Source organism: Centruroides vittatus, unplaced genomic scaffold, assembly GCF_030686945.1.
Source record: "Centruroides vittatus isolate TY-2023 unplaced genomic scaffold, ASM3068694v2 contig_1159, whole genome shotgun sequence".
Lineage (NCBI taxonomy): Eukaryota > Metazoa > Arthropoda > Arachnida > Scorpiones > Buthidae > Centruroides > Centruroides vittatus.
This window is the reverse complement of record NW_027120745.1, coordinates 1,390,504-1,415,917: the sequence shown is the minus strand read 5'-3', so window position 1 is coordinate 1,415,917 and position 25,414 is coordinate 1,390,504. Positions and strand designations below refer to the sequence as shown.

The 25,414-nt window shown below is 31.4% G+C and overlaps 1 protein-coding gene across 1 annotated transcript in view; it reads right to left on the bottom strand.

Annotated features, from left to right (window-relative positions):
- Rme-8 (receptor mediated endocytosis 8) overlaps nt 1-23,545 on the bottom strand; it is an 85,494-nt gene extending 61,949 nt beyond the window's left edge. The window contains exons 1-4 of the mRNA XM_067276647.1: nt 23,401-23,545; nt 6,647-6,720; nt 6,109-6,184; nt 209-355 (exon numbers count right to left, since the gene is read on the bottom strand). Of these exons, the coding sequence (XP_067132748.1) occupies nt 209-355; nt 6,109-6,184; nt 6,647-6,714 (291 nt within the window). The 5' untranslated portion in view covers nt 6,715-6,720; nt 23,401-23,545. The remainder of the gene's footprint in view (nt 1-208; nt 356-6,108; nt 6,185-6,646; nt 6,721-23,400) is intronic.
- Nucleotides 23,546-25,414: the final 1,869 nt, after the last annotated feature.

Genomic DNA, 25,414 nt, shown 5'->3' with positions numbered 1-25,414 from the left:
GAAATAAGCTTATAAATGTTATGTAAAATATAAATGTAGTTCATATTCAAGTATTTTGACAAACTGGAAGTAAATATTTGTATATAGAATATGCTAAGGCAAAATCTATTTTAAGAGTACAACATTAATTAATAAAACTATAACTGAAATATTAATTTTATTAAGTTAAAAAATTAACAAATACTTTAATATTTAATGTCATATTTACCAAGGCCTCTGTCAAAATATCTGGACGGTGATCAGACGAAAAGCGCATAGTATCTGTCTTTTTTCCTTTTTTCATTGTTATTAAAAATTCATTACTTATTTGACCTTTTAGATTAGGTGCTATACTAATAAATTCATTATAAGGCCACTATAAATATAAAATAATGCTTTAATTATCATGTAACAATTATTTTCATTTTAAGTTAGTAAGATTTCAAACATTAAATCATGAAGTAAAAACTAAATTTATATTGTTGTTTAATAATAAACCTTTAAAAAATTAGATATATTTTCTTTTATTTGCATATAAAATGTAACCTTATTGATATTAGCTAAAAGTAGTAGTAACAAATATCAATAGATAAATACATGTTATATTTAATTATACAGAATTATTTAGCTAAAATTCTCTCTAAGACATATGAAATTCTTAGATTTTATGTATTTCTTACCAATATGCTATCTCATTTAAATTATATAAAAAAATATATATACAGTAGAGACTCGTTAATTGGAACCCCGGTAATCGGAATCGCCAGTAATCGGAATGATTTTCAGTCGGACTGTGTCGTGCTGAATCAAACGTTTTTGATATTAGATTTACTTCTAAAGTATAATTTTTATGTTTTTATATTCTTCAATATATTTATTTTGTTTGTACAAAATGCAGAAATAATTTTTAATGATACGATAGCCTCAATTATTATTTTATAAAAATTTTCATTAGGCTTAAAATCGATGAAAATTCAACACGAAGCAACACGCAACGGAAAAAAATTTGAACATCGGACAGGTTAATATATTTTTTCGTACATAATCGGTAATCGGAACAAATCACTAATCTGAACAACCCGAGTCCCCAATTGATTCTGATTTTCGGTTCTCTACTGTATTTCCCAATTGGTTGGACATACAAAAAAATTTTAAAAACTAAAATTGCTTAATAATGTTATAGAAAAAAAATAATCCCTATATTTACTTTATGCAAAATCCTAGGACAATAATTCTAGACTTTTAAAGATTTAACAGTAATTTTCTCAAATTTTTGAAAATTTACATAAACTATGATATTTTTATTGAAACCTAAGCCTAAATAGATCAATAATTGGTAACAAATATAAACAATCATCATCATCAATTTCCACTATCCTAAGATTGTCACAAGAACAGCAGTTCCAGTAGTTTTCCATTCCAGCTGCTGGAATTCCAAGACATATAAGTCTCTAAATGTGATCCATTCATCCATCTGGTTCTTGGCCTTCCAAATGGTCTGGGTCCATTGGAATAGGAAAGCAGGGTATCTTAACAAGTTTTTCCTATAGCATTCTACTTACATTTCTAAACCAATGTAATTGTGCCACATCAACATGAAGTAGTGGCTTGATAATGAGACTTTCTCAGGTGCTGGATGTTGCAAATCTCAAGTCTTTTGACACTAGCAGCTGGTTTGAGATATCTCATCTATGCTGCTTGTATTTGGATCACATTGTTTCAATTATTATCCAACAATCATGTCCTATGGACATGATTGGAATACAGACTGAGCAGAAGTCCTTTGCCTTCCTTCTTAGCTCTTTCTACATATGCATCATTAATCAATTTAGTTCCCAGAATATGGCAATTCCTCAACGAATGTCTATTTCAGAGTGTCTATTTCTGTCTTGTTCTCCATCACTTGTGAATGCAATCCCTAAATATTTAACTTTTCTATCTGCCTCAATGTAACTTCATTTAGTATATCAAACTCTTGAGAGTTTCAACACTTATTTTCGTCCCAACATCAGTGCAAACAGCTGCAACCCATCAAGCATATCTCAAAGTACTCTGTGATTGACTGAGCAAACAGATCAACAGCAAAAGTAATCAATCTATTCTACAGTTTTTCAGAATAACTCTCTCTTCACCCCACTTGAATCTATCAATCCAGTATATAACAAACAAAAAAATTGACAATACAATTTTGGTGAAGTCCAACATGCACTTCAAAAAGTTTTAACTTAATACTGTTTACATGAACATGCATCTCTGAACACGAATACAGAGATTTAATGGCTGCCAAAAAGCTAGTCATTAATTTTGTATTCCTGCAACATTTTCCACAACTTATCTCAAGGAACACAAGCACATGTCTTCTCAAGCAATCACCTTCTTGCACACTCCTATCATTTCTTAAAGATTTGATTCATTGTGTTTCAGCCAAATTAAAAATTACACTGTCTATCCTGGAATGAAGCCTAGACTACATCTTTGCAGGAAGATAGTGACACAGTGCAGTACAGGGTGGTGTCTCTCACACTAATGCTCTTTCAACCCTCATTCCATCTCTCAGTCAGCCCACTCTGCTGTCCCACTCAAGTTGAAAAGTAAACATAGCATTGTAACGTCCCTTCTTTATGTAGCCTGAGGTCCCTAATGGGAAGGATGCCATATGAATGTAAGTAGGGCTTGGTCAGTAGTTAACACCTGAACTGAATGCGAGATGACTGTGGTCATGTCGGGAAAACAGAGTAAAACAAAGATAGTGTCTGGTGCTGAAAGCTTCGAATTGACATGAGGGGACGTCTAAACAAAAGCACAAGTTAGGTTTATTTAACTCAAAACCACTTACACTCCAGTAGTATTAATACACAAAAAGAACTTGTACACAAGCAGTCCAAGACATGGGTAGTGGAATATCAGCTATCTCCACAACAAACATTGCTCATCTTACAAACAAAACCTCCAGTACTAATCCTATCCTGATACATGTCACTGCCAGTTGTAGCTTCACCTCCCTGATGCTAGCTTTTGTAGGGTTTATATCCCTCCTGGCAACAATGCCATTGCAGTCCCGCACTTCTAGTTTATTTATCTTTCGCAGAGTATCTCCATGTACAGTACATGTTTTGCTCACACAGAGTAGTAACAAGTGACAAACTTTAGGTTTCTTACAGCAATAAAAATAGAATGTCACAAACAGAAAAACAAGTGCATCATGTTCAAATACTATGCTATATGAACAGTCATGAGGTAAAACAAAATAAAATTTGATACTTGTTCATGTTCAGCCTTTTTTATTTGTTGAGTATTGTCATATGTAACCATGCATATACAATATCACTTGCATGTGACATGCACATTCATATTGGTATGGGAGCTCCTTGCACAATAATGTGTTACTAGTGTTTGTGGGCTATTGCATTTTTATGGCAGCTTACCCATCCACACTAAGTCTATGCAGGCCCTCAGTATGTGGATAAAAATCACAATAAAACGCACAAAAATTTCTGGCTTATCTCTGGTCTGCATCTCCTTTTTAAGTACTTTGCTCATTCTCCCTAGAATAGTCTATGCTGAGAGATGCCCTGATAATTAGAGAATTTACTCCTCTCCCCCTTCTTAAAAATAGAAATTTTAACCCCAGTCTACCACACTTTGTTGTCTTCCCAGAATTCTATGCTACCTGACAAACATTAGTAACTAAGATTACAGAAATCAGTACAGAAAAGAACTACCTTCAAATGATAATCAATGTTGGTTAAAGGAATTTCAAGAGACTAGTAGTATTTATTGAACATCAAAGAGGAACGGAAAGATCAAACACCTCACCTGTTTTCTTGAAAGTCCACAAAAATCAATTAGTCTTTTTTTTTCAGTTAGATATACCACAAATGATCATTTAGAGAATTGTTTATTTCTTGGAAATTTCTTGACATGCATTTGCTTGGCAGTATAGACTAATCCACGTCTGCCATATTCATCTGATATTATGTCATTTGATTTCTTTTTGTGATGATACATGAAGGATATTGTTTACAAGGTCCCTGTGATTTTCTTTAAAGAAGTGAAGCTCAGAACTGTTGTTGAAATAAACAGTTAAATCACAAATACTGCAGAAAATGGAATAAAACTGATCATCAATTGGGAATCAAATGTGCCACAAAAAAAAGGTGCTTATTTGGTTACAAAAAACCAGTTTTTTGCCAGAATTACTCTAGATTGATTTTTAAGTAAATTGTAAGATACCAATTGTGCCTATCTATAGTTCAAGTTTCATTATAAGTAAAATATAAATTAATCAAATAACACCAGATTCATTGAGTCAAAAACTATCTTTGAGAATAGATGATTGGCTAAATATACACTCTACACTCTGAAAATTAAATCTAACAACATGTTGATAACTTTTTTTAAATACATCTAAATGATAAGCATGTCTGATACTTTATGACTTTTGTTTTTTTTTTTAATATATTGCTTTTGTTCTTTTATCATCATCATTACCTTAACAAATTTCAGTTATTCCTTTATTTATCATCTAAATACAAAAAATAAAAATAATTTAAAGTAAAATAAATATAAACAAATTAAACACACTCAAATAGCAGCTTCATAAACAAACTGACAAAATAATAAAGAACTAGATATTTATTGAAACTATAATTATTTCATTGCATCCATTGCACTTCAATATTACATTTTAAATCTAATCATCAAATTCCAATGTTTTGTAAAACTTCATACTTTCCATATCTATGTTACAATTTTAATTATTTTTTATATAAAGAATATTTATCTATGTTGATTAAATAACTAAGTACTTAAAAATTTTAATAAATAATAATAAATGGCAGGACAAAATAAAATGTTAATTTAAGATAAGTATCTTTATAAAATAGCCAGATAGCACTTTAAATCCACTGTTTTGACACTGTGGCACTGAGGTCTTATAAAGTCCTCAAAGGTTGGACTTGGTATGTACTGTACATAATTTTTGTTTGTTTGTTGTTTTGAGATTTCATGTATTTTTGATAATTTTACTCAATATACTTTTTTGAAATTACTATTTCATTTTTCTGTAAGAAGTCTGTTTCTAATCATACACTTCATGTCAGTGACTACACTTTACTAACTTTTAACATGAAGTCTATTTTATTAAAGTAATCTAACGTTTTCAGTCAATTAATTGACCTTCATCAGGATCGAACAATTTTTCGATTTATGACAAATGAAATTGATTATGGAACATTTTTAACTTTAAAAGTTTTCTCAACACCTATTGCACAAGTCCAAAAATAGATAAATAGAATCTATAGACTGATAACATACAAATATATGCATACACTAACTATACACATAAAAATAAAAATTAATAATAATAAAGAAATAGATAAATAAACAAGTGATGATATAATAGGCACCAACTAATGCCTATCTTATCTGTCTGTGCTTTTTTTTTCTTTTGCTGCTATGTTCATAATGCACCCACTCTCCATGCTGCAGAGACTTTATATGATTCTCTGAAGTTTATAGCCTGTCCTGCTAGACTGCTCTTGTGAATATGCCAGGCTTCTGCATACTTAATATGTCTCCTGTCCTGAACCTTATGTATTATTTCTGCTCTTTCCCATTTCACTGAAACCTCTGTTGGGTCTGCTATGACATACATTGCAAAACAGTGACTGGTTGCTCATTCTGTATGTTCCTTTTGTGCTCTTTTATTCTTTCTTTTAATGACCTCTTTGTAGCTCCAATAAAATAGACTGCATACTAAAGGTTGGTAAAGAGTAGTTATTTTTTTGTAAGTGCAGTTTGAAAAGAGTCATGTAAGTGAGTTAATGAGTCAATGAGACCATTGTAATAAAATTACATTATATATATATTAGGTAGTTTTGATTTTTCACGTGCACTGTTTACCGTATAGATAGTTCATCTCCAAAAATATTAAATAAAAAATATATTATAAAAATGCATATAAGGAATTCAACACACACTTTTCAATCCTTCTAAATAAATGGAAGTTAGGAACCTTAAATTAAAAATGTAGTTATTTCATTTAAAATTATGAAGAATTACTATTACAAACATATTTCTCTATCTGTAACATACAAATATTTTTAAATTATAGTTTAAACTACTCACCTGATTCGTAATTTCCATTGTGCTAGGATTATATGTAGTAATTCCAAGTGTTCCCACAGAAAATATTCTTTTATACCTACAAATTTTTAAATTCATTTTAATGTAACAAACAGCAATATGAATTATATAAAAAAAATGCAAATAAATCAGCTTCTTATTCGATCACTAAGTTACTATATATGCATCTCCAAGCCCGATGTGTATTGTATGACAAATTACTTTATATCAATCATTTAATTAGCCTGATCTTTTAGGTGATTGTTGGTTACTTCATTATGCATCTCCATTTGTAAATTTGATAATTTTTAGATGTATGTTGACTATTATGGTAACTTTTTTGTAAATCTCAACATTATGTCTGAATTCAGAAATTCATTTTGGAAAATGCATCTATTGTATGTAATGTTATTTTGAATACTATTGATCTATCTAATATAAAGCAAATTTAATTCCTACATAACATAGAATGTATATTAAATTTAATAACTTGATTAAACTTATAACTAAAATAGTAAATGTGCATATTAATCATAATTACCTTCCCTTCCATGAATGCTTTGTAACAAAATACAGAGCAAGGTCTTTGTTTTCTTTTATATATGTCATATTTGACTGTAAAAGAAAAACATTTTTAATATGTATATTCTTAGTATGCTTTATAAAAAGTTATCTCAAATTTTACAAAAAGTTTGTCAATATTTTATATTATTAAAGACAGTTATGTAACAAATTGTAAATATGTTATATAACATTGAACTTTATTAAAAAAGTAGACTGTTCATAATGAATTTTCATTTAAATATATCTACAATGTAAAATACAAAGTAATTATAAATTTATACTTATAATTGCTTCTGAAATTATACTTAAAAATAAATATTATCAAAAATAAAAACAGAATATTTTTAATAGTGATAAATCATTTATTTATTGTTTTCATAATTATATTTTTCATTCCTCTTAATGTTATAATATTGTATTATCAGTATTTTATAAATCTGTCAATGCTTCCTCATTTCATTATTTCACAGCAAGCACTATCAGATAAAACACTGAATTACCAATGAGATGATAACCAAGACTGTACCATATTCAAATTTTTCTATATTTCAGCTAAAACATTTTATTATTATTATATCTTTGATAATATATCTACATTTTGAAAGCTATCTTTTATTTAAAAAAATAAAATCTGTAGTTTCAAAATTTAATTAAAAATTATATAAACAGCCTATTTTCAAAAATTATAATTTACATTACATTTATTATTTAAAATGAATCAAACTAATTAAAGTTGTATACATTTTAAAATAAAAAATATTCAGATATATATAATAGTATTTGCCTCTAATTCAAACTGAATACACTTAACAAAGTAAGTATATATTAATTTTAACACGTTGACTGCCACGGCACTTTTCAGGATTCCGATGTAAAATGCCAACTTAATTTAATTATATTATATTATTAAAAACTCAAATTAGAGTACATAGTAATCATCAAAAAGCATATAGAATGTTTTTTTAAAAAAAAAGATCTTACAAATCATCTTGTAGTTGGCTTATGTAACAAAGCTCTTCGCTAAAGCCAAACTACGAGTTAATTCGTGCACAGACTTGATTTGACCTGTCGCTTCGCTACAGCTGAGTCAGAGATATGCGTCTAAATTCGTTAGTAATAAATCAGATATAGAATCGAGCGCGTCACATTTACGTCTTTCTGGAGTGCATTGTTTTATAATTATTTTTATAATCAAATTATATATACACACAATGAACACAAACTGTTTCAAAAAGCAACTTCTTCTAAAATAAAACTTATAAAGTTTAGAGAAGCATTCATCGAGGCATTGATTGGGAAGAAGATTCAACCAGTTTTAAAAAAAATTAGATTGCAAGAGCTTCATTACTTACAGAGTATCCCACCTACCGAAAAAAACAGCATCTGACAAAGCCATGTCGAATTTGTACCAAAGCTAAAAAATGCTTAGAAACGCAATATTTCTGTCCAATCTGTCCGGAGAAGCTAGGCCATTGCATAGAAGATTGTTTTAAAAATTATCACAAACAATAAAAATATTCTTTTGCTTTTGAATAAACTTTTTATGATTATATTTTCTCTGTTCATTTATTAATAAATGTTCTGTTCATCAGTGGCGTGCCATGACATTTGATGATAGGGAAGCTGCATTTCTGTATGAAGCTGACTTCCAGGGGCAATCAGTTAATTGCGCGTCAGTGATGGTCTAGGGTCCATTCATATTCGTTTATTCGATAAGCTAGTAAAAACCGCAGACTTCTTTAAATGTATTTTTAATAGATTATCTGATGTACTTAATAAATAAACAAGTTCAATATAATTACCTCTGTTATTAGATTCAATAGATTCTCTATGCCCTCTAAATGCCAATTCTTGCTTTGAGGAAAAACATATAACATTATTAATTTAGATGTATCTATTAGCCACAACTATCTTGTTATAATTTTCAATATTTTTTTTAATACTGTTTACTAATGTTAAATTCTATTCTGCTTTGATTTCCAAATTGATTCAATTTTACAAAAGAATCGATGTGACATTTATGATTTTCATGTCTTTTGACAGCTTTATTCAAATTATTTAAATCATCAAAGCCATTCTTATTCCACATGCTATTTTCATTTGAAAATAGTAGGCCAGGCCAACAAAACAATTTTTGCATATTTATGCATCCACAAAGCCCTTTTATGTCTTCATGAATTCTATCGTGAAAATGTCCAACACATTTTTTGTTGAAGTATTTATACTTAATTTAGGCATTGGTTTCTCTCTTTTAATAATGTTTTCTTTTTCATTATATGGTCTTGAGTCAAAACTTTTTAAAATAAATTTTCAATATCACAACTATATTCTGAATTGCTAGCCATGATATAAGAGCTAAAATTAAAAATAAAATTATAAAAACTTACTTGGTGAAATAAAATATGCAGTGGATATACATAACTGATACAAAATATTCTTCAATTGTATAAATATACTTTTAAAGAAAACTATAATTAAATATAGCTTTGTAAAGAAACATACATAAAAATAACATAAAATCTTCTTTACTTTTTAAATCTTAAAACAATCCACTTAGTCAAATAGCTCCCTACGAATAGCTAATGGATGGAATCAGAGATGGTCCTGGTAGGTGTGTAGTGTGCGTATGCACGCAGGCTGCCAAATCCCGAGGGTGCCGATACTGGTCAACGTCAAAAGTCTCTTTCGTCGCATCACTAGTATACCTCAAAGAATGCAACAGGGTTGTTGTAAATTTTAAACATTTCTATAACTTCAAAACGAACCTGTTACCGGTGTGAATCTTGCGAAAATCGTCTTACCAGTGTCTGACTAACGTTTTCAAACTTAAAACAGTTCTTCTTCAGGTGAAGAACTGTTTTAAGTTCGAAAACGTTAGTCAGACACTGGTAAGACGATTTCCGCAAGATTCACACCGGTAACAAATTCATTTTGAAGTTATAGTTATAATACCCGGTGTCAGTAAAGAGCAGAGCAGTACTTTAAACATTTCTCACCATAACTGTAAAAATCTAAATATATTAAACTTAATAGATTGTCTGTCATTTGTTTTCTAACTACAGTCGAGTCCACATAAGTTGTCATAGGTATAACTCGACACCGTTGGTTAAGTAGTCAGTTTTCTGTGGTCTCAGCCGAATTATATAGGCATTAATGTTAAAAAACTCTGGTTTACTTGACACCGTTTAACTCGTCACCACTGGATAAATCAACATACTTTTGCTGTCCCACACGTGTTTATATGTCCAATAAGTCAACTCCCCTCCTGAAAAAAATGAGTTCACACCACATAGTGCAGTGTGAACTCATTTTTTTCAGGAAGGGAGTTCACTTATATATATATATTATATATATTAATAAAAATGCCTTAACATTTTATGTATTTTTATATATAAAATAATAACAGATAAACAAAGAGAAGATATACAATCTATATCATTGTCACAGCAGAATCCGATTTTGCATTTTCTCACGTCAAATATATATAGCACGTGTTTCACATTTCTGTGAGAAATGAGTGTCCGAAAGCTAACAATACTTTGGCTGAAGAAAAAATACAAACTTGTTTCTGAATTTGAATGTAAGAAAACTTCGCAAGCCGAATTTGCAAAACAAAAAAACCTTCCAAAAACAACATAGCTGGGAATACTGAAGAAAAAAGAGGAAATTAAGAAATGTTTTCTTGGATTTTCATCGCAGCTGTCTCAAAAACACTAGAGATCTTTGTACGACGACATCTTTGTACGTTGACTAAAGCAAATTCGTTCATCGAATCTTCCTGTTTCAGGACAGATACTGAAACAAAAGGCAATGGAAATTGCTGGGGTACTTGGAGTAGAAACCAACTTTAGTACCAGTGATGGATGGTCAGAGAGGTACATTGCACAACTGTATTTTCCTAATTGTAGTATTGTGGTTTTTTTTCAACTTTGTTTTAGTCGTCATATCGGATAACTCAACACATTTTCACTTCCCTTGGGATGTTGACTTATGCAGATTCGACTGTAATTCATTTTATGACTAGATGTCCATGGAAATTTCCAAAATTTACAACTATAAAGTACTATTTTTTTAGTAGCTTAGGAAACCGACTATAATTACGGTCGGTAAAACTTCCGTTAACCTAACGGGTACTTTACGCGGATTCGAGATTAGTTTGCCAGGCCCGAGCTTTTAAGCGTGCACCGAAAGATTAGCAATAATAACGACAAATATCAAGTCAAATCAAAAGTTCAAATATATTTAATTAATAACTAGAACGTACTACGTACAAATGTCAATACTTCAAACAAAATTTATTAACGAAATTCAACAAGTCAACCCGACAGTAAACTCAGCTATTTAGCTTAACTTAATATTAATTTCCCTTGAAATTTGACAATCAAATACTTAGAAACTATGAACAAAATCTCTTACTAATTAAACGTCTATCCGTCACCTCACTATACGAAGAAAACTATTTCCTCAATCCTTTCGATATCGTCAAATCGTCAATCAAACTCCTCTTTAACACCTTAGATTGTCCAACTATCAATCTGGACTTCTATCAGAAAATACTTCGCTTTCGAATTAACTTCGCTCTCAACGTCGCCTCGATTTGGAATTCGCCTCGATTTGGAACTCACCTCTCCTTCTTCGGTTAACGTACGGGTTTTATACTGTGAGGTGACGTCACACTTGAGCTGGGTTACTCCTCTTATTTACATACTTAGTTGCTAACATTAACTTTCTTTTCTGGCAGCTTTAAGTTTCCGACAAAGCTTATAAACCGTTTACAAAATATTTATCATAATTTTCTGGGATGTTTAAGACGGTTTATCAAGTATTTCTCTACTAGTGATTGTGGGGACTCCCCCCTCCATTTTTTTTCTGCGAACTGTTACTTCCGCCGGGCAGCGCAAGTGCGCAAGATGTTTCCTATGGCGCTTATTTCTCCGTGAGTTGTTTTATCTTCATTTTTCATTACTAACAAGAGAGTGGTGAGGAACCTTCATCCTAAATAAACATAAACCCCAAACAAAAGATAATAAAACGGAAATAATAATAAAATAAAAATAACGTTCAGACTCAGTTCCTTACACAACTTTTCAGTCACACTCATTCAACTGGAAAAATTTCTGTCTTTATTACATCTAATATTACGAATAAATCAGTCCCTACTGTACTCAAGTAGAGATTAGTTCAGTTACGAATTTAAGTAAAATTTTGACTCTCAAGCAGGGTTTTATTTATGTCCCGAATCTCTTAATTATTTAACTACTTCTTAAGTAGAAATAAGTCAAAACTGGTTACTTTGTACTTGAATATTTGTAGTCTTGGGAAAGAAGTGGAAAGAAATTTTTATGACAACAAATACATAAATCATAAATTTAAAGAATATAAATTCTAGAGCTTTTTTTTTGTACCTTGTGTGTTTCATTCATTAAATTTAGTTGTAAATGATACCGCCAACAGTTAATTTTTGAACATTGTTCAAGAATTTTGCACATTTTTTTTCTGCATCCCCTTATAGATAAGACATACTAAATTGTAGTATCACTAATTTATCATATAACATATATAATCACATATAAACATCAACAATCATAGCCCATTATATAATAAATATGCCAAATTCTTGGGCTATGTAAAGGCTATAATTAAATATTAGAAATTAATTAATTTGACTAGAGGTAGGCAGTTACGCTTCCATCTCGTATTAAATTTAATGACTAATTCCAAATTAAATTTTAGAAACAACTAAATTAAAAATTATTTATTTATAATTATTAAATTTAATACGAGATGAAAGCATAACTGCCTACCTCTAGTCAAATTAATTAATTTCTAATATTTAATCATAGCCTTTACATAGCCCAAAAATTTGGCATATCGTTTGGCTGTTTATGACACATCTTTTCGATTTTTTTTGTTTTCTGCGAATCGAATTCACATTCCAGCTTGGTTCATTCTGTGCTGGAAGAAAAGATGATGATTCACACTCCTTAATGTATATTGTATAATTTTCTTTGAATAAACATTATACATAAAATATTTGAGTATTTGGCATGGAGTGCATTAACGTATTTTACATTAATTTATATGGGAAAAATTGTTTTGCATTACGAGTGAGATTCTGGAATGGATTAGGCTCGTTAAGCGAGGTTCCACTCTACTTGCTTACTCTGTTATGTTTCTTAAACTTTTAAAACCATATTGGTTGAAATGGTTATAATTGTCTATTATGTAGGAGAAATAAAATATATTTGAAGAATATGGGAAAACAGAAAATTATGTAAGAAAGCTATGAAAATTATAATGTACAACAAAATATTGTATTATTTAAAAAACACCCCAAATTTAGAACACAATAATGCATAATTTAGAATTTTTACAAATATATTAATGTAAATATAGACATGGACTAATTACAAATATTCTTTAAAATACTTTTACTAATTTTCAAACTATAATTGATTATTTCCTTCTAATAAGGTCTTTATGTACTCTCTATCTAATTAAAAAAGTCAGCAATTCCCTACATAGTTTATTTTCTAATCAATAACTTAAGTAACCTTTCATATACTTATTCTGGAAAGTTAGCTAGATTACAACTTGGACTTCTAGATCTTTATCTCAGAATGCAAAGTAAACATTTTGACTTTTATTTTTTTAGTAGTATATTATTATTATATCATCTAATATCACTCTGTGTACCATCCTATCACACTCAAAATATATCTTGTTTATATAACATGCCATGTCACCTCAGTATTTCTTGTCATTCATTTTCCATTGTGCTATTGAAAACAAAATATTAAAGAATTTTTACATTTAAAATTTCATAATAAGTAAATTTTTAGAAAAAAATATGTATCATTTCATATATATTTATGTAATTTTATCATACCTTTTATTCTTTTATATTTTCTACTAATTTTTTTTATATTTTTAATTTATCTTTTTTATATTTTATTTCTTTTATTTCATCCTAATTTATTGTTATTTTAAGTTTTAGCTTGTTTTACTATTATTATTACTATATTCAAAATTCAAAGAACAATGTAATTGCAACTTTGAATTATTGAATTTCAATTTATCCAAGATTTATGTCTTTTTGTACAATATGCCAAATTCCATATAACTGATGTAATTTATTAAGTAAATGGAATACAGATAAATATACAGAATGCTATTTTCATTATATTAATGAAAATGATACAAATGCAAAAGTAGACAGCATATATCCAGTGACAACCTCACAAGTTGTCAGAAGGGTTTTATAAAAAGTAAAGCAGAATTCCTCAAAGTGTAGTCCAAAAAGTAGTATGTTGCCCAAATGTAGTAGCCTAAAGACTACAAATATCTCAATCTGCTACTCATAGTTCAATCTTGCAATTCCAAAACTCAGCCATATTTTATGAGATAAGAGGGAAAAAAAGGGTAATCCATGGGTAAGCTGACTCCTGAAAATGTGATACTGTAAAAGCAAAGCCACATTGACCAGATTAGAGTTGTTCTTGGTCTATTGTTCTCTTACAGTATGGAGGAACTTCAATTTAAATCAGCGTTTCTCAAAGTGGGCGATAACACCCCCTTGTGGGCGGTGAGTAAATCTAGGGAGCGCTGGAGGAAAGGTACTGAACGGTGATCAAAGGTAAAAGTTCCATTTCCCCTGTCAAACGGATAAGAGGAAACATTGCATTTAATGGTTTTCACATGTCAAGAACAATGTACGGTAAGGGCACAAAGTGTGAGATTCATAGAAAAGTTTTCCTAAGAATATTTCCAATCCTTTCTCACATGGGGGGCATTGGGAATAACTTTATGGAACAAAGGGGGAGGTGGATCGAAAAAGTTTGAGAATCACTGATCTAAATTAACAAGCTAACATACGTATATCACAGTTCAGACGGACTTTCCACTTCAATTTTGAAGTAGCTATATTTCAAACTGACCAAATTCCTTAACATGTAAATCTCTATATCCCCAGCCAGGACAAAAAACAGTTATGAACTAATGGGATTTCAAACTATACAAGTTCAATTAACAAGGATTTTCTGTAGTAATTAGTACCTTTCTGACCACTGATTTCACTAATATCCCTGTTGCTGATGAGCCTAGAAGTACTTATTTTTGCTTATAACACCATCCTTCAAATTTAAAGGACTCAAAATTATATGCAATGGGTCCAACACCACCTTAAACCTAATATTTCTAAAGTCTTCTTTCTGTATCAATAATTCTCTAACAAAATCCTTATACTCTAATGAGAATTCTGGATCTAGGATAGTGTGATTATTATCCTCATTCATGCTACGCTCTAGTAATTCTCTCAATTCACAACTATTTTTAACTGTCACTAGTCTCTTGTAGTTAATCTATCATTTTAATTCAGGCCTTCTCTAATTTGTGTGTAGGAAAACTGCACTTCTATAATTATTGGTGTAAAATTCCACAATCTTTATGAATCTTTATGTAGGTAAACAATGTGTCATAACTGCTATGGCTATTTGCTGTCTATGAGATCCAGGCAATGGTCTTTTCTTCAAACTTATATCCATACTTTTCATGGATTTTTCAATTTTTCGCAATTTGCTTTCACAACCCTCCAAACCTTTAATATAATTCTCTTAACCATTACCACCTTTTTCAATTTGTCTGCCCCTCATCAAAACTAACCTTTCCTTCTTTAACTATTGATTTATTTCTCTGATTTCATCTATTTCTTTTTCTTGCTCCTTTTTCTATTTCCTCTCATTTTCCTCATCATCATTAATCTATTCCTCCTCCTTATTCCTTCTAACCCTTTAAGTTGTTTCTCAATTTCCCTAAGATTTTATCTCTAGGTGGATTCTCAAAGTTTTAACAAATTGGAATCTAAGAGCAGTCTAATTAGGTTTTGACTCCAATGATGAGCTCAAAAGCTCAAAAAGTACTTGAGATTATATGAAAGAATAAATTTAATTTTTTGTATTTATTCTTAAAGACACCAACCACTGCCGAATTATCGGGCTAGAAAACAGCTATAGCCTTTGCGTCCTTATTATACAATTTTATTATTTAAATGTCTGCTAGGACAGATTGTATTACTAGGACTTATTATACTGGTGTCCAAGTCCAGAGAAAAAAGGAACAGGTACAGTCAACAATAAAGATTTTTCCTTTTTTCTCTGGATACATTTCCTCATTTTGCAGGACTTGAACGCTGGTATAATAAGTGCTAGTAGACATTTAAATAATTAATTTTTTTTATATTAAAGTTGTTTTAAACGTGTTAAGTTCTATCTTCAGAACTCTCCGTTTTCATTAGTTATACAAGTTTCATAAAGTTCATTATTAATTTCTCAACTGCTACAATTTAGTTCACATTTGGCAATGTTAGATTCTTCAAACAATTTCATAAAACATTCAGAATTTACAAAAAATAGTTCATATTTATGTTGATTATAGGCATACTAATATTGAATTTGTGCTATACTGAGATTTGTTCATATTCTTATGTTGTATTTGTTTCTATTATATCAATTGTTTCTTGATATTTTTATTCTTTTATTGTTGATACTAAATTACTTTTCAACAAACATGAAATATATCAAAAAATAGTAAATAGCACATGCAAAATATAGCTTACAAGTTTAACAATAATCATGAAATTTAGTCTTAATTTCCATCAACTTTTATATTTCTTTAAGATGCTATGTAATGTTACAGTACTCGTAATATCTTTTCCTCATTTATTCATATAATTTAAAAAATACCTTGTCTAATTAATAAAATATATTTGATATTAGAAGTAGACAAATTCTATCTCACATTAATTTTAATTTATTTACTTACAAATGAATGTAAGAGGTTGACTCATAATGAGGCTCAAAACCTGTAATGTCTCTATTTCAGTCAGGTATCTTATCAGCTGTCATCTGATTATGCAAGATATTTAATCTGAAAGCAACTGTAATTTCTTAATCCAGGGAATCTGTAGAATGTTTATATAATAATACTAGCAGATAAGCCCGGTGTTGCTCAGGCAAAAAATAACAATAAAGATTAAGATTATTAGATTATTTTGTACTTCTAACCCTTCTACTATATTAAATTATAGTATTTGATTTATATTTACAAAGGTTTTCTTACGTAAGAGTTTATCACACAGAGTGCCCAATCTAACACATTTTAAAAATTCTTTATTCCTCTATTATACACAATTTAAAGAACTTCTAAAATGTGTTAGATTGGTCATTTGGTGTGATAAACCCTTACATAAGATAACCTTTATATTTACCATATATTTCCACAGATAAGACGACTTTCAGATAAGACAAGGTATAAATTTTCATCAAAGTTTTACAGTTTTAACATATATCTGTCCTATAAGACGACCCCCAAACTATCAACAGCCTATAAATTTAGTTTAGATCAGCGATCATCATCTGAATAATAATACTGTATAGCATATATGGAATTATGTCCTATTCGTAATTTTTTGAATGAACAAATTTTATTTTCTTGCATCTGGCAGGACTGCATTGCAATTGTTGCAAACATTTGAACTGATTTGGGCATTTGGGTAATGACCTTGACTATTCACAAAAACGTCCTATGGGCTATTCTATTTTGTGAACATACCCCATTCTCTATTAGTAAATAATTATGGTTTGTCCGTTTTTTTATAATGGTTTTAATTTATATAAACTTCAATCTAATTTTTTTTTGTATCTGTCCTATAAGACGACCCCGGGTTTTGGGGGTTGTCTTATAGAACAGATACAAAAAAATATCTTTGTAAATATCTTAGTGTGCATTCTCATGACATAACCTAACCATGTACCAAATTTCAACTTTCAACTCCTAATTGCTTGGGTTCTGTGCTTATTATAATTATCATCATCAACCCATCTCAATTATACATATAGATTTCCCACAAAAACGCAAAAATCCGCATCTAAAATAGTACAATAGTAGCCAAGTTCTTCAAAATAAGCCTTAATGCTCTCCCTCGTGGGGAGAATTTCAAAAAATCCCTTCTTAGTGTGCATTCTCATGGCATATCCTAACTGTGTACCAAATAAAATAAAACAACACCTTTCTTGATCCAGCACCAAAAATTTAATCAGTCAAAAAACGTTTTTGACTGTCTTAAGCAGTCTTCATCAGTTATCCATTCAACGAAAAGAACAAAGAATTCAAAGTTACGTAATATAAAAAAAAAATCTCAAACCGCGGTTGCACGAGTTAACAGTAATTAGCTTGAGCGCTATTCAATTTACAATAAAAATAACAAAAAATAAACAAAAACTACAAATTCAATAGTATAAACATTAGCATAAATAAATAGCATTGCCAACAGTCAAAAACGTTTTTTGACTGATTAATTAATTTTTGGTGCTGGATCGAGAAAAGTGTTATTTTATTTTATCAATTCCAGTAAGCGTTTATTTATTTGTGTACCAAATTTCAGCTTTCAACTACTAACCGTTTGGGCTCTGCACTTATTATTATTATGGTGGGTTGTTATACTCGATTGACACTGGTGGCTGTGTACTATGCCGAACCAGAGTCTAGATGTAGTAACTAAAACAAGATAAAAATTAAATAAGTGTGTCAGTGCATGTGTCTGTATTCAGGAATTTCCTAACAATATGACATATTGTGTGGAATCAGTATCTGTATATTTAGTGAGTGTTTCCTAAAATATAAGTGAGAGCATATTAACTAAATCTATGTCTATGCTATCAGTGATGGATGCAGAAGTGTCTATAGTATCATTAGTGGTAGTTGTGTGCTATAATCAGTGTTTGTTGATGAATTATCCTGACAGGTTATGTGACCTTCGTAAATGTTAAATGTTTCTGTCTGTTGATGTATTCGATCAGCAACCTATTGTTTGATAAGTTCAGGTATTGTTTGTGGGATAAAGTGGTTGTATATAATTGTTCTTTTTTGATCAACAACTCTTTGTTTGGTGACAGAGAGGGGAGGATATTGTTGTGTGAATCTATGGTGTAGTTGTTGTCTGTATGCTGTCATGTTTGTTTCAAGTTTTGTGATGGTATAGTAAGTGCAGATAATAAACCTGTTCATTATTGATGTCCATTTCATCCATTGGTATGGTTTTCCAGCCTTTGTGGTCTGTGGGTGCATCCACAGAAACACCAAGGTTACGTTGGTTCCTCATTTCTGTCGAGGGCATTGCAGTACCCATGCTTGGGGCAACACTGCTTTCACCACTGGTAACCAAAGGAGACTGTGGCCTATTTTTCGAATGTGAGCCTCTGCCTAACCATGAACGCAGACCTCGTTAACCCAGGCAACGTCTGAGCTGGTATCACACTTAGATCTGGTTACTACCATAATAAATATCACCACAGAATGTGGGTGTGGTCACTCTTAGCTTCATTTCTCACCTTAGACCTTGTTGGCATGGGTGTCCCTACAAGGAGCTTGTGCTCTAGCCTGCATTGCCCTATGGATCAATAAAATTACTGGGCTCTCCCACCACAACCAGGTGGTGACCATGGTAGAGTTATTATTATTTCAGATTGCTCTTTTCACTAGTCCTGCCAGGAGATTTGAATAATAGTCTTCACTTATTATCTGTTATTCTGTAAGGATATCCATATGTAAAACACTTCATATCCAAAAAAAGTGTAGCCATGTATAAAGGAAAAAACAGCAGAGTGAAACTAAATTAAATTGAACAACTGAAGTGCCTTTGACTGGTGTGCTTCTTCTCTCTCTCTCTCTCTAAATCACAAATGTTTTCGAACCTCGTTGGGTTCTTCCTCAGGCGTAACGGAATTCTGTTCTACAAATTTAAACATCCCGTCGAAGTTGACCGTTGATTTAGAAAAAACTGCATTCTGGAATGCTGTCGCGTGTAGCCAATGTCATCATATTAGACTTGCGCGATGAGAGTATAGTGCTACTTCAGGGATCTGTTAAGAAGGGCTTCCCGAGCTGATGATAAGTTGACTTCCTTTTTAAAATTGATACAGTGTGTATTGCTGCGGGTGTTGTGTAAGATGTATACAGCTTCGAGCCATTTGAGGTGATTTTGTCGAAACGTGGAGTGAATAATTCCGGTACAGGTGAAAAGAGGCTCTATCTCTGGGTCGGATGAATAGACTGCTAGGACAGTATTTTGTCTATGGTGTAATATGTCTGCTTTTTGCTTTGGTGTAATATGTCCGCTTTTGTTATGGTGCTCATTAATCCTCGTTTGAATGTTGTGTTTGGTGAATCCGATGTAGACGGCTTCGCTGTTATCTCTGTGGTTGGCGATGGGTACAGAGTATATTCCCGGAAGTCTGTTTCTATCCAGAGCGTCTTTTCCGTTCCTAAGCCACTTGAAAATAGTTGGGCATCTCCTGAAAGCTAAGCGGATATCCTTTTTCTTTGCTATTTGGTAGTATATGAACTTCAGTGCCGGATTATAGGTGATTGGTACATATTTAGGTGGGGAACCATTGGAAGGAGAGGTGTGGGTGGATAGCAGTCGTAGAGCCTCGAAGTTGTTTTTGTGTGGAATGTTGTGATATCCGCGCTGTTTAGCTATATTTTTGATGCAACGCATTTCAGAATTGAAGGCAGCCTGTGAGGAGGAATGGGTGAGTGCCCTTTTGAGTAATGCCTTAAAGGCTGCCATCTTGTACTGCGGAGGATCGCAGGAGAATGCGGGTTTATATAGAGGTTCGGTAGCTGGTTTGTGATAGACTTGCGTATTGATGAAAGATCCCTGTATAGTGATGTAAATGTCCAAGAAGTGTGCTTGGGTATGGTGGCAAAATTGAGATGGTATTTCTTACAATAATCCAGTGATCATCATGAATAATCTTGTCAATGTAATCAACAGTCGCTACTGTTGTTGAAACATGGGAATCGCAGTTCATTCTCAATCTTGTTTCTTCCATCTTTAAAAGCCTTACTCCATTTTAATATATTCATTTCTGCCAAAATCCCTTCACCAAACTGTTTCCTAATTCTGTAGCAAAATTCTAAAAGTTTTACTCCTTTCCTTATAAGAAAATTATAATAATGCATTTGTTCCACACAAGGATGAGTTTCTTGCTCATGACTTACTTTTACTGAAATTCAAATTTATATTTAAGTAACAAGTTTAAGTTGTAAACAATGCTAAGTATCACATGACAGACAAAGCTTCTATGCATGAGTCATTATTCAGACATAAATTTTAAATTATAAATTAAATTTGCTCCTCCTAAATACAGAATGACCCATAAAGTATTACAAGTTAATATCTCAAACTACATAAAGTAATACAAAAAAATTGATTGCGTCTCACATGGTATTTTAACTTATGGTAAAATTAAAGTTCCTTGCCCTTTGGAGTGAGATAGAATGGTCTTACGTTAAAATTTCAAAAGGAATCATAGAGCAAAAGTTACCTATTCATGTTTAACTTTAAAAATAAGGAGCTTTTATCCAATACATTTTTATAAAATCATTCTACAAGTTGCTGAAAATTTTCATACCTTTGTTAAGAAACTCTTTCATTTATCCATAAATTTCAAAAATACTGCCCGTAATATATATATAGATAGATATTATAGTTACTAAAGAAATTGAAATTTATTGTATCAATTCCAATTTGTTTTCAGTACTGACATCATCTATTTGAAAAAATAAAAGCAATTCCACCCCACCACACCCTCTAGACAGGAAATTAACTTTATAATAAATTATATTATTATAATTCAAAAAATTCCTTTGAGACATGAAATACAGAAAAATTTTTAATAACTTCATTACATAGTTTCAAAAATATTGACTTTTAACACTATATCGGTCACCTGTATATATGAACTTGGACATAAGATGGGATAGTATATATCAAATTCCCATCCCTTTATTTATTTTTATTAATCTCAACCAATTAAGTCATGTAGATGGTGAATAAAAGGCAAGTATAAAAAAGCAAATAATGAAATGTTTTATAGTTATACAGGATGAACATAAATAAAGCATAGGTGTTCAGAACTCTCTGCAGAAAGAACTATTGAGCAAATCTCAACCAAGTTTGATATACAGTGGAATCTGTTAATCCAGATTATAAAGCAATTCCTATCTCAGAAGTTTGAAGACAGATATAAAGAAGACCTATACACACAAAAAAATCAAAGAAAGCTCGGCCATTCGACAGTCTGAATGCCGAAGTACCATACATTCTTTCCCGAGTGTAACATTGCAGCTCACAAGAATAGACTTGTTTTCTATGAATCAGCATATCACATGCTGATTCATAGTTATGTTCATTGTTATGCAGTATGTGAGTGTGTTTGGAGTTTACTTAATATCTTGTTTAATCTTTCCTACTACTTAAGATTTGCAATTATAAAACATTGATACTTTCATGTTGAATAAAATGCTGTGCTTACAAACAATAAACTTATTAGCATGTTAACTGCCATCAACATGTTAATAAAATTGTTTGTAACCACACAAATTTTCATTCAGTCAATATTCACAACTTCTTTTGTTTTGCTGTTCACCTTCAATCTTCTGTGAAGTAAAACAATACCATGAAAACAATATCTAAAAGAAAGTGATTATTATAATGGAGAAGAAATTAAAAATACATAAACTGTGTTATTTATGTCATTAGTAAATTGCTCAATTATTTGGAATTTGGGTCATCCAGATTGAGCCCAGTACCATTCAAGGTGGAAAAACAGGCTTCCACCATACAGCACATACTGTCCCCGAGCATGCCGTTTCAATCTGAGAAAAAACGTCCTTCAAAATTCAGCCACTAGGGCAAAATTCAATGCTGTTGTCCCTTTAATGTGCATGTTATATTTTCTATGAATTTCTAGTGTTTGTGTAACCAAAAAAATAATATATATAACCAATCTAATAACCCAATTAATTAATGCCAAGCAATAACTTCGAATCGATTTAAAAAAATATGTCAAGATTGTTTCATTTATATCTCTTTCATACACAACTTTAGTTACAATCTCTAGTTATGAAACATTTTATAAGAAATCAAATTCTTAATATAAAATTGTTTAAAAATACATACTATAATTTATTTTTAACTTAAATTTTAAATTATTGTTTACATATGAATATACATAGATTGAGATAAAGAACGTAAAAAAAATTTAATAAAATTGTGTGTGTAATAAATAAAAGTTTAAAAATAAAAATAAACTGCTTAAATAATCATGAATTATATACTGAACAGGGAAAAATTTCACATTACTTCGTTTAATATTGAAGGCAGTTTGAAATTTAATAAATAAATAAAAGTTTTGATCTTAATAGTTTCAATTCTTTCGTGTCAAAATTTATTGAGCCTATCCAATTTTTTAGTGTTAAAAAATTATCTGTGAAGTAGATAACAATCTATTTTATCTAAAATTAATGTATTAAATGTACATATTTTCGTTTACGCCTCTCGTTTAACATTTCGCATATATCCACACTTTGAAGTATGAGAATGTTGGAAAAGTTTTCTTAAACTCTCTCTGTCAGACTTTTTTTGTTTTGCAATTCCTCCATACATCAACTTTTTGAAAGCAAAGACGAAATTACCGTTTCTCATACCTGATTAACTGACGATGTGTTTCTAATATTTAAAAAGCTGTTTAAATTTAAAAGAATGAAGTATCAAAAAAACAATACTTCAGTGTTTATTTTGAAAGTTAAATTTTCATATCAACAAGTTTCAAAGGAGAATATTTAAGTGATTTCATTTATCTTTTATAAAATAACATTTATTCTTACCCTTGCATTAAAGACGTCGGTTAAAAGATAAACTTTCAATAATTTACAAAACACTAAACAAGAACTTTGATAGAAGTTTTACTAGTAGACGAAACCACCTCCATTATCACTGGAAGAAGGGGGCGTTACCGTATGGTTCACATTATCCAAATTATTCTATAAGCCAAATAGTAGCCTCGGTTAACATAATAATAGAAAAAGAATTATTCTAAAAAAGCGTCATTTTATTGATCGATACGCTTTTATACTTTTAATTTTAAATGTAAGAAATAAAATTAAAGTAATTGATTATTTTTGAAGAATTAGAAATCCAATTATAAATGTCGTCTGCGTTCTCCCCGCTTAGATAATACTAAAAAAAAAAAAAAAAACAACGTTAAAAAACAAACCAGAAATTTGCCTTTAGAAAAAAAAAGAAGAAATTCTACTCATTTTTCTAATGCTCTCAACCTTCCTTCTGTCACGGTACACTTTTAATAATTTAAAAATTTGGCAGCACACACGGTTACTTCGGTAAGTACCGCAGGACAACCGGTGATGTCATAACAGTGACTTTTAAACGCAGCTGGTTATTTAGGTAACATTTTTCTAAACGCCTTATTAAGTACCGGCAGTTACCGGTAACACCGGTTACAATTTCCAAGAAGGTAGAATCGATTGAACTACTTGTCTGACGTCTTTTATCTGTGGGTATTCGCAGTGGCGGTACACTTCAAAAATCTTGCGGCACACTAAAGTGCCGCGGCACAGTGGTTGAGAATCACTGTTCTAATGGAATCAACAGTGTCGCTGCAGCTTCTCCTCCAGGACCGTCGACAGGGGAAACAGGATTTATCCCAGGCCCGGAGAAAATTCAGTGGTTCCTACCCTATAAAATTAACGTTATATTTACTAACAAAAAATAAAATTTTTAAGAATGCTTTTTATTAATAAAGAAACATTCTAGGTATTTCATCTGTGCAAAAAACAATGGTTAAAGTGGCGCAGTAAAAGATAAAAGGGTGCCGCTTTATATCAATGCTTAGGCCCCATGCAAGTTCTCGACGATCCTGACTCTCTTGGTTCCGAAGCAATCAATTTTGATTTTGTTACTTTAAAACAAAAATAAATATAATGCATTTCGCATGACTTCTATTACGTAAGATTAGGTAACTAAAGTAATTCTAATTAACTAACGTTCTCCATAAAATGACTGAGAGTAGATGGCTTGGTTTATCGAATCTATCTTGAGAACCATCCATATTCTTAAAATCTTAGATACGCCACTAAGAAGCATAAAGGATAATTCACACCCAATTTTTGCACCCGGTGAAAAAAGAGTAAGATCGGCTATAATCTAATAATCTTAACGGCTGGGGAACGAATCCATATCCTGGAGCTGCGTGACGTCGGTTTGTCGATGCGCGTAGTCGCCACGGGTGTTGGGCACGACGTATTATCCAGCGATGTGTGACAGGATGGACGCAGGAACATCTGCGAACATGCCGAAGAGGGATGTTCGCAGATGCATCGCACCGGCTACGATAGAGCGCAGAGACCGACAGATTCCTCTGTGGATGGGTGCATTTGTGTCACCCAAACCATTCACAACAGGTTGCATAAAGTCGAGCTGCACGCATGACAACCAGCAACGGAAATGCGATTAACCGCTCGACACAGGGCTATACGCCTGGCTTGGTGGCATTGTCATCGAAACTGGACCACTGAATGGCATCGGATATTGTTTAAGGATGAAACCTGCTTCTATCTGTAGAGAAATGACGGTGTTTCAGCAAGAAAATGCCCGAACGCAAATCGCACGGCGAACTCTCACCAGCCTAAACGGAACTCGCATCCTTCCATGACCGACAGCCTTACCGTATCTCTTTCCCATCGAACACCTGAGCAATGTGAGGTGCACTGGGGACCACCGCTACATACCATAGACAACATGCACGCTGCAGTGGACCTAGCTTGGCAAGAATAGTATGCCTCGCTATACGGCAAAGCATACTATTAATGTGTGACCATTAAT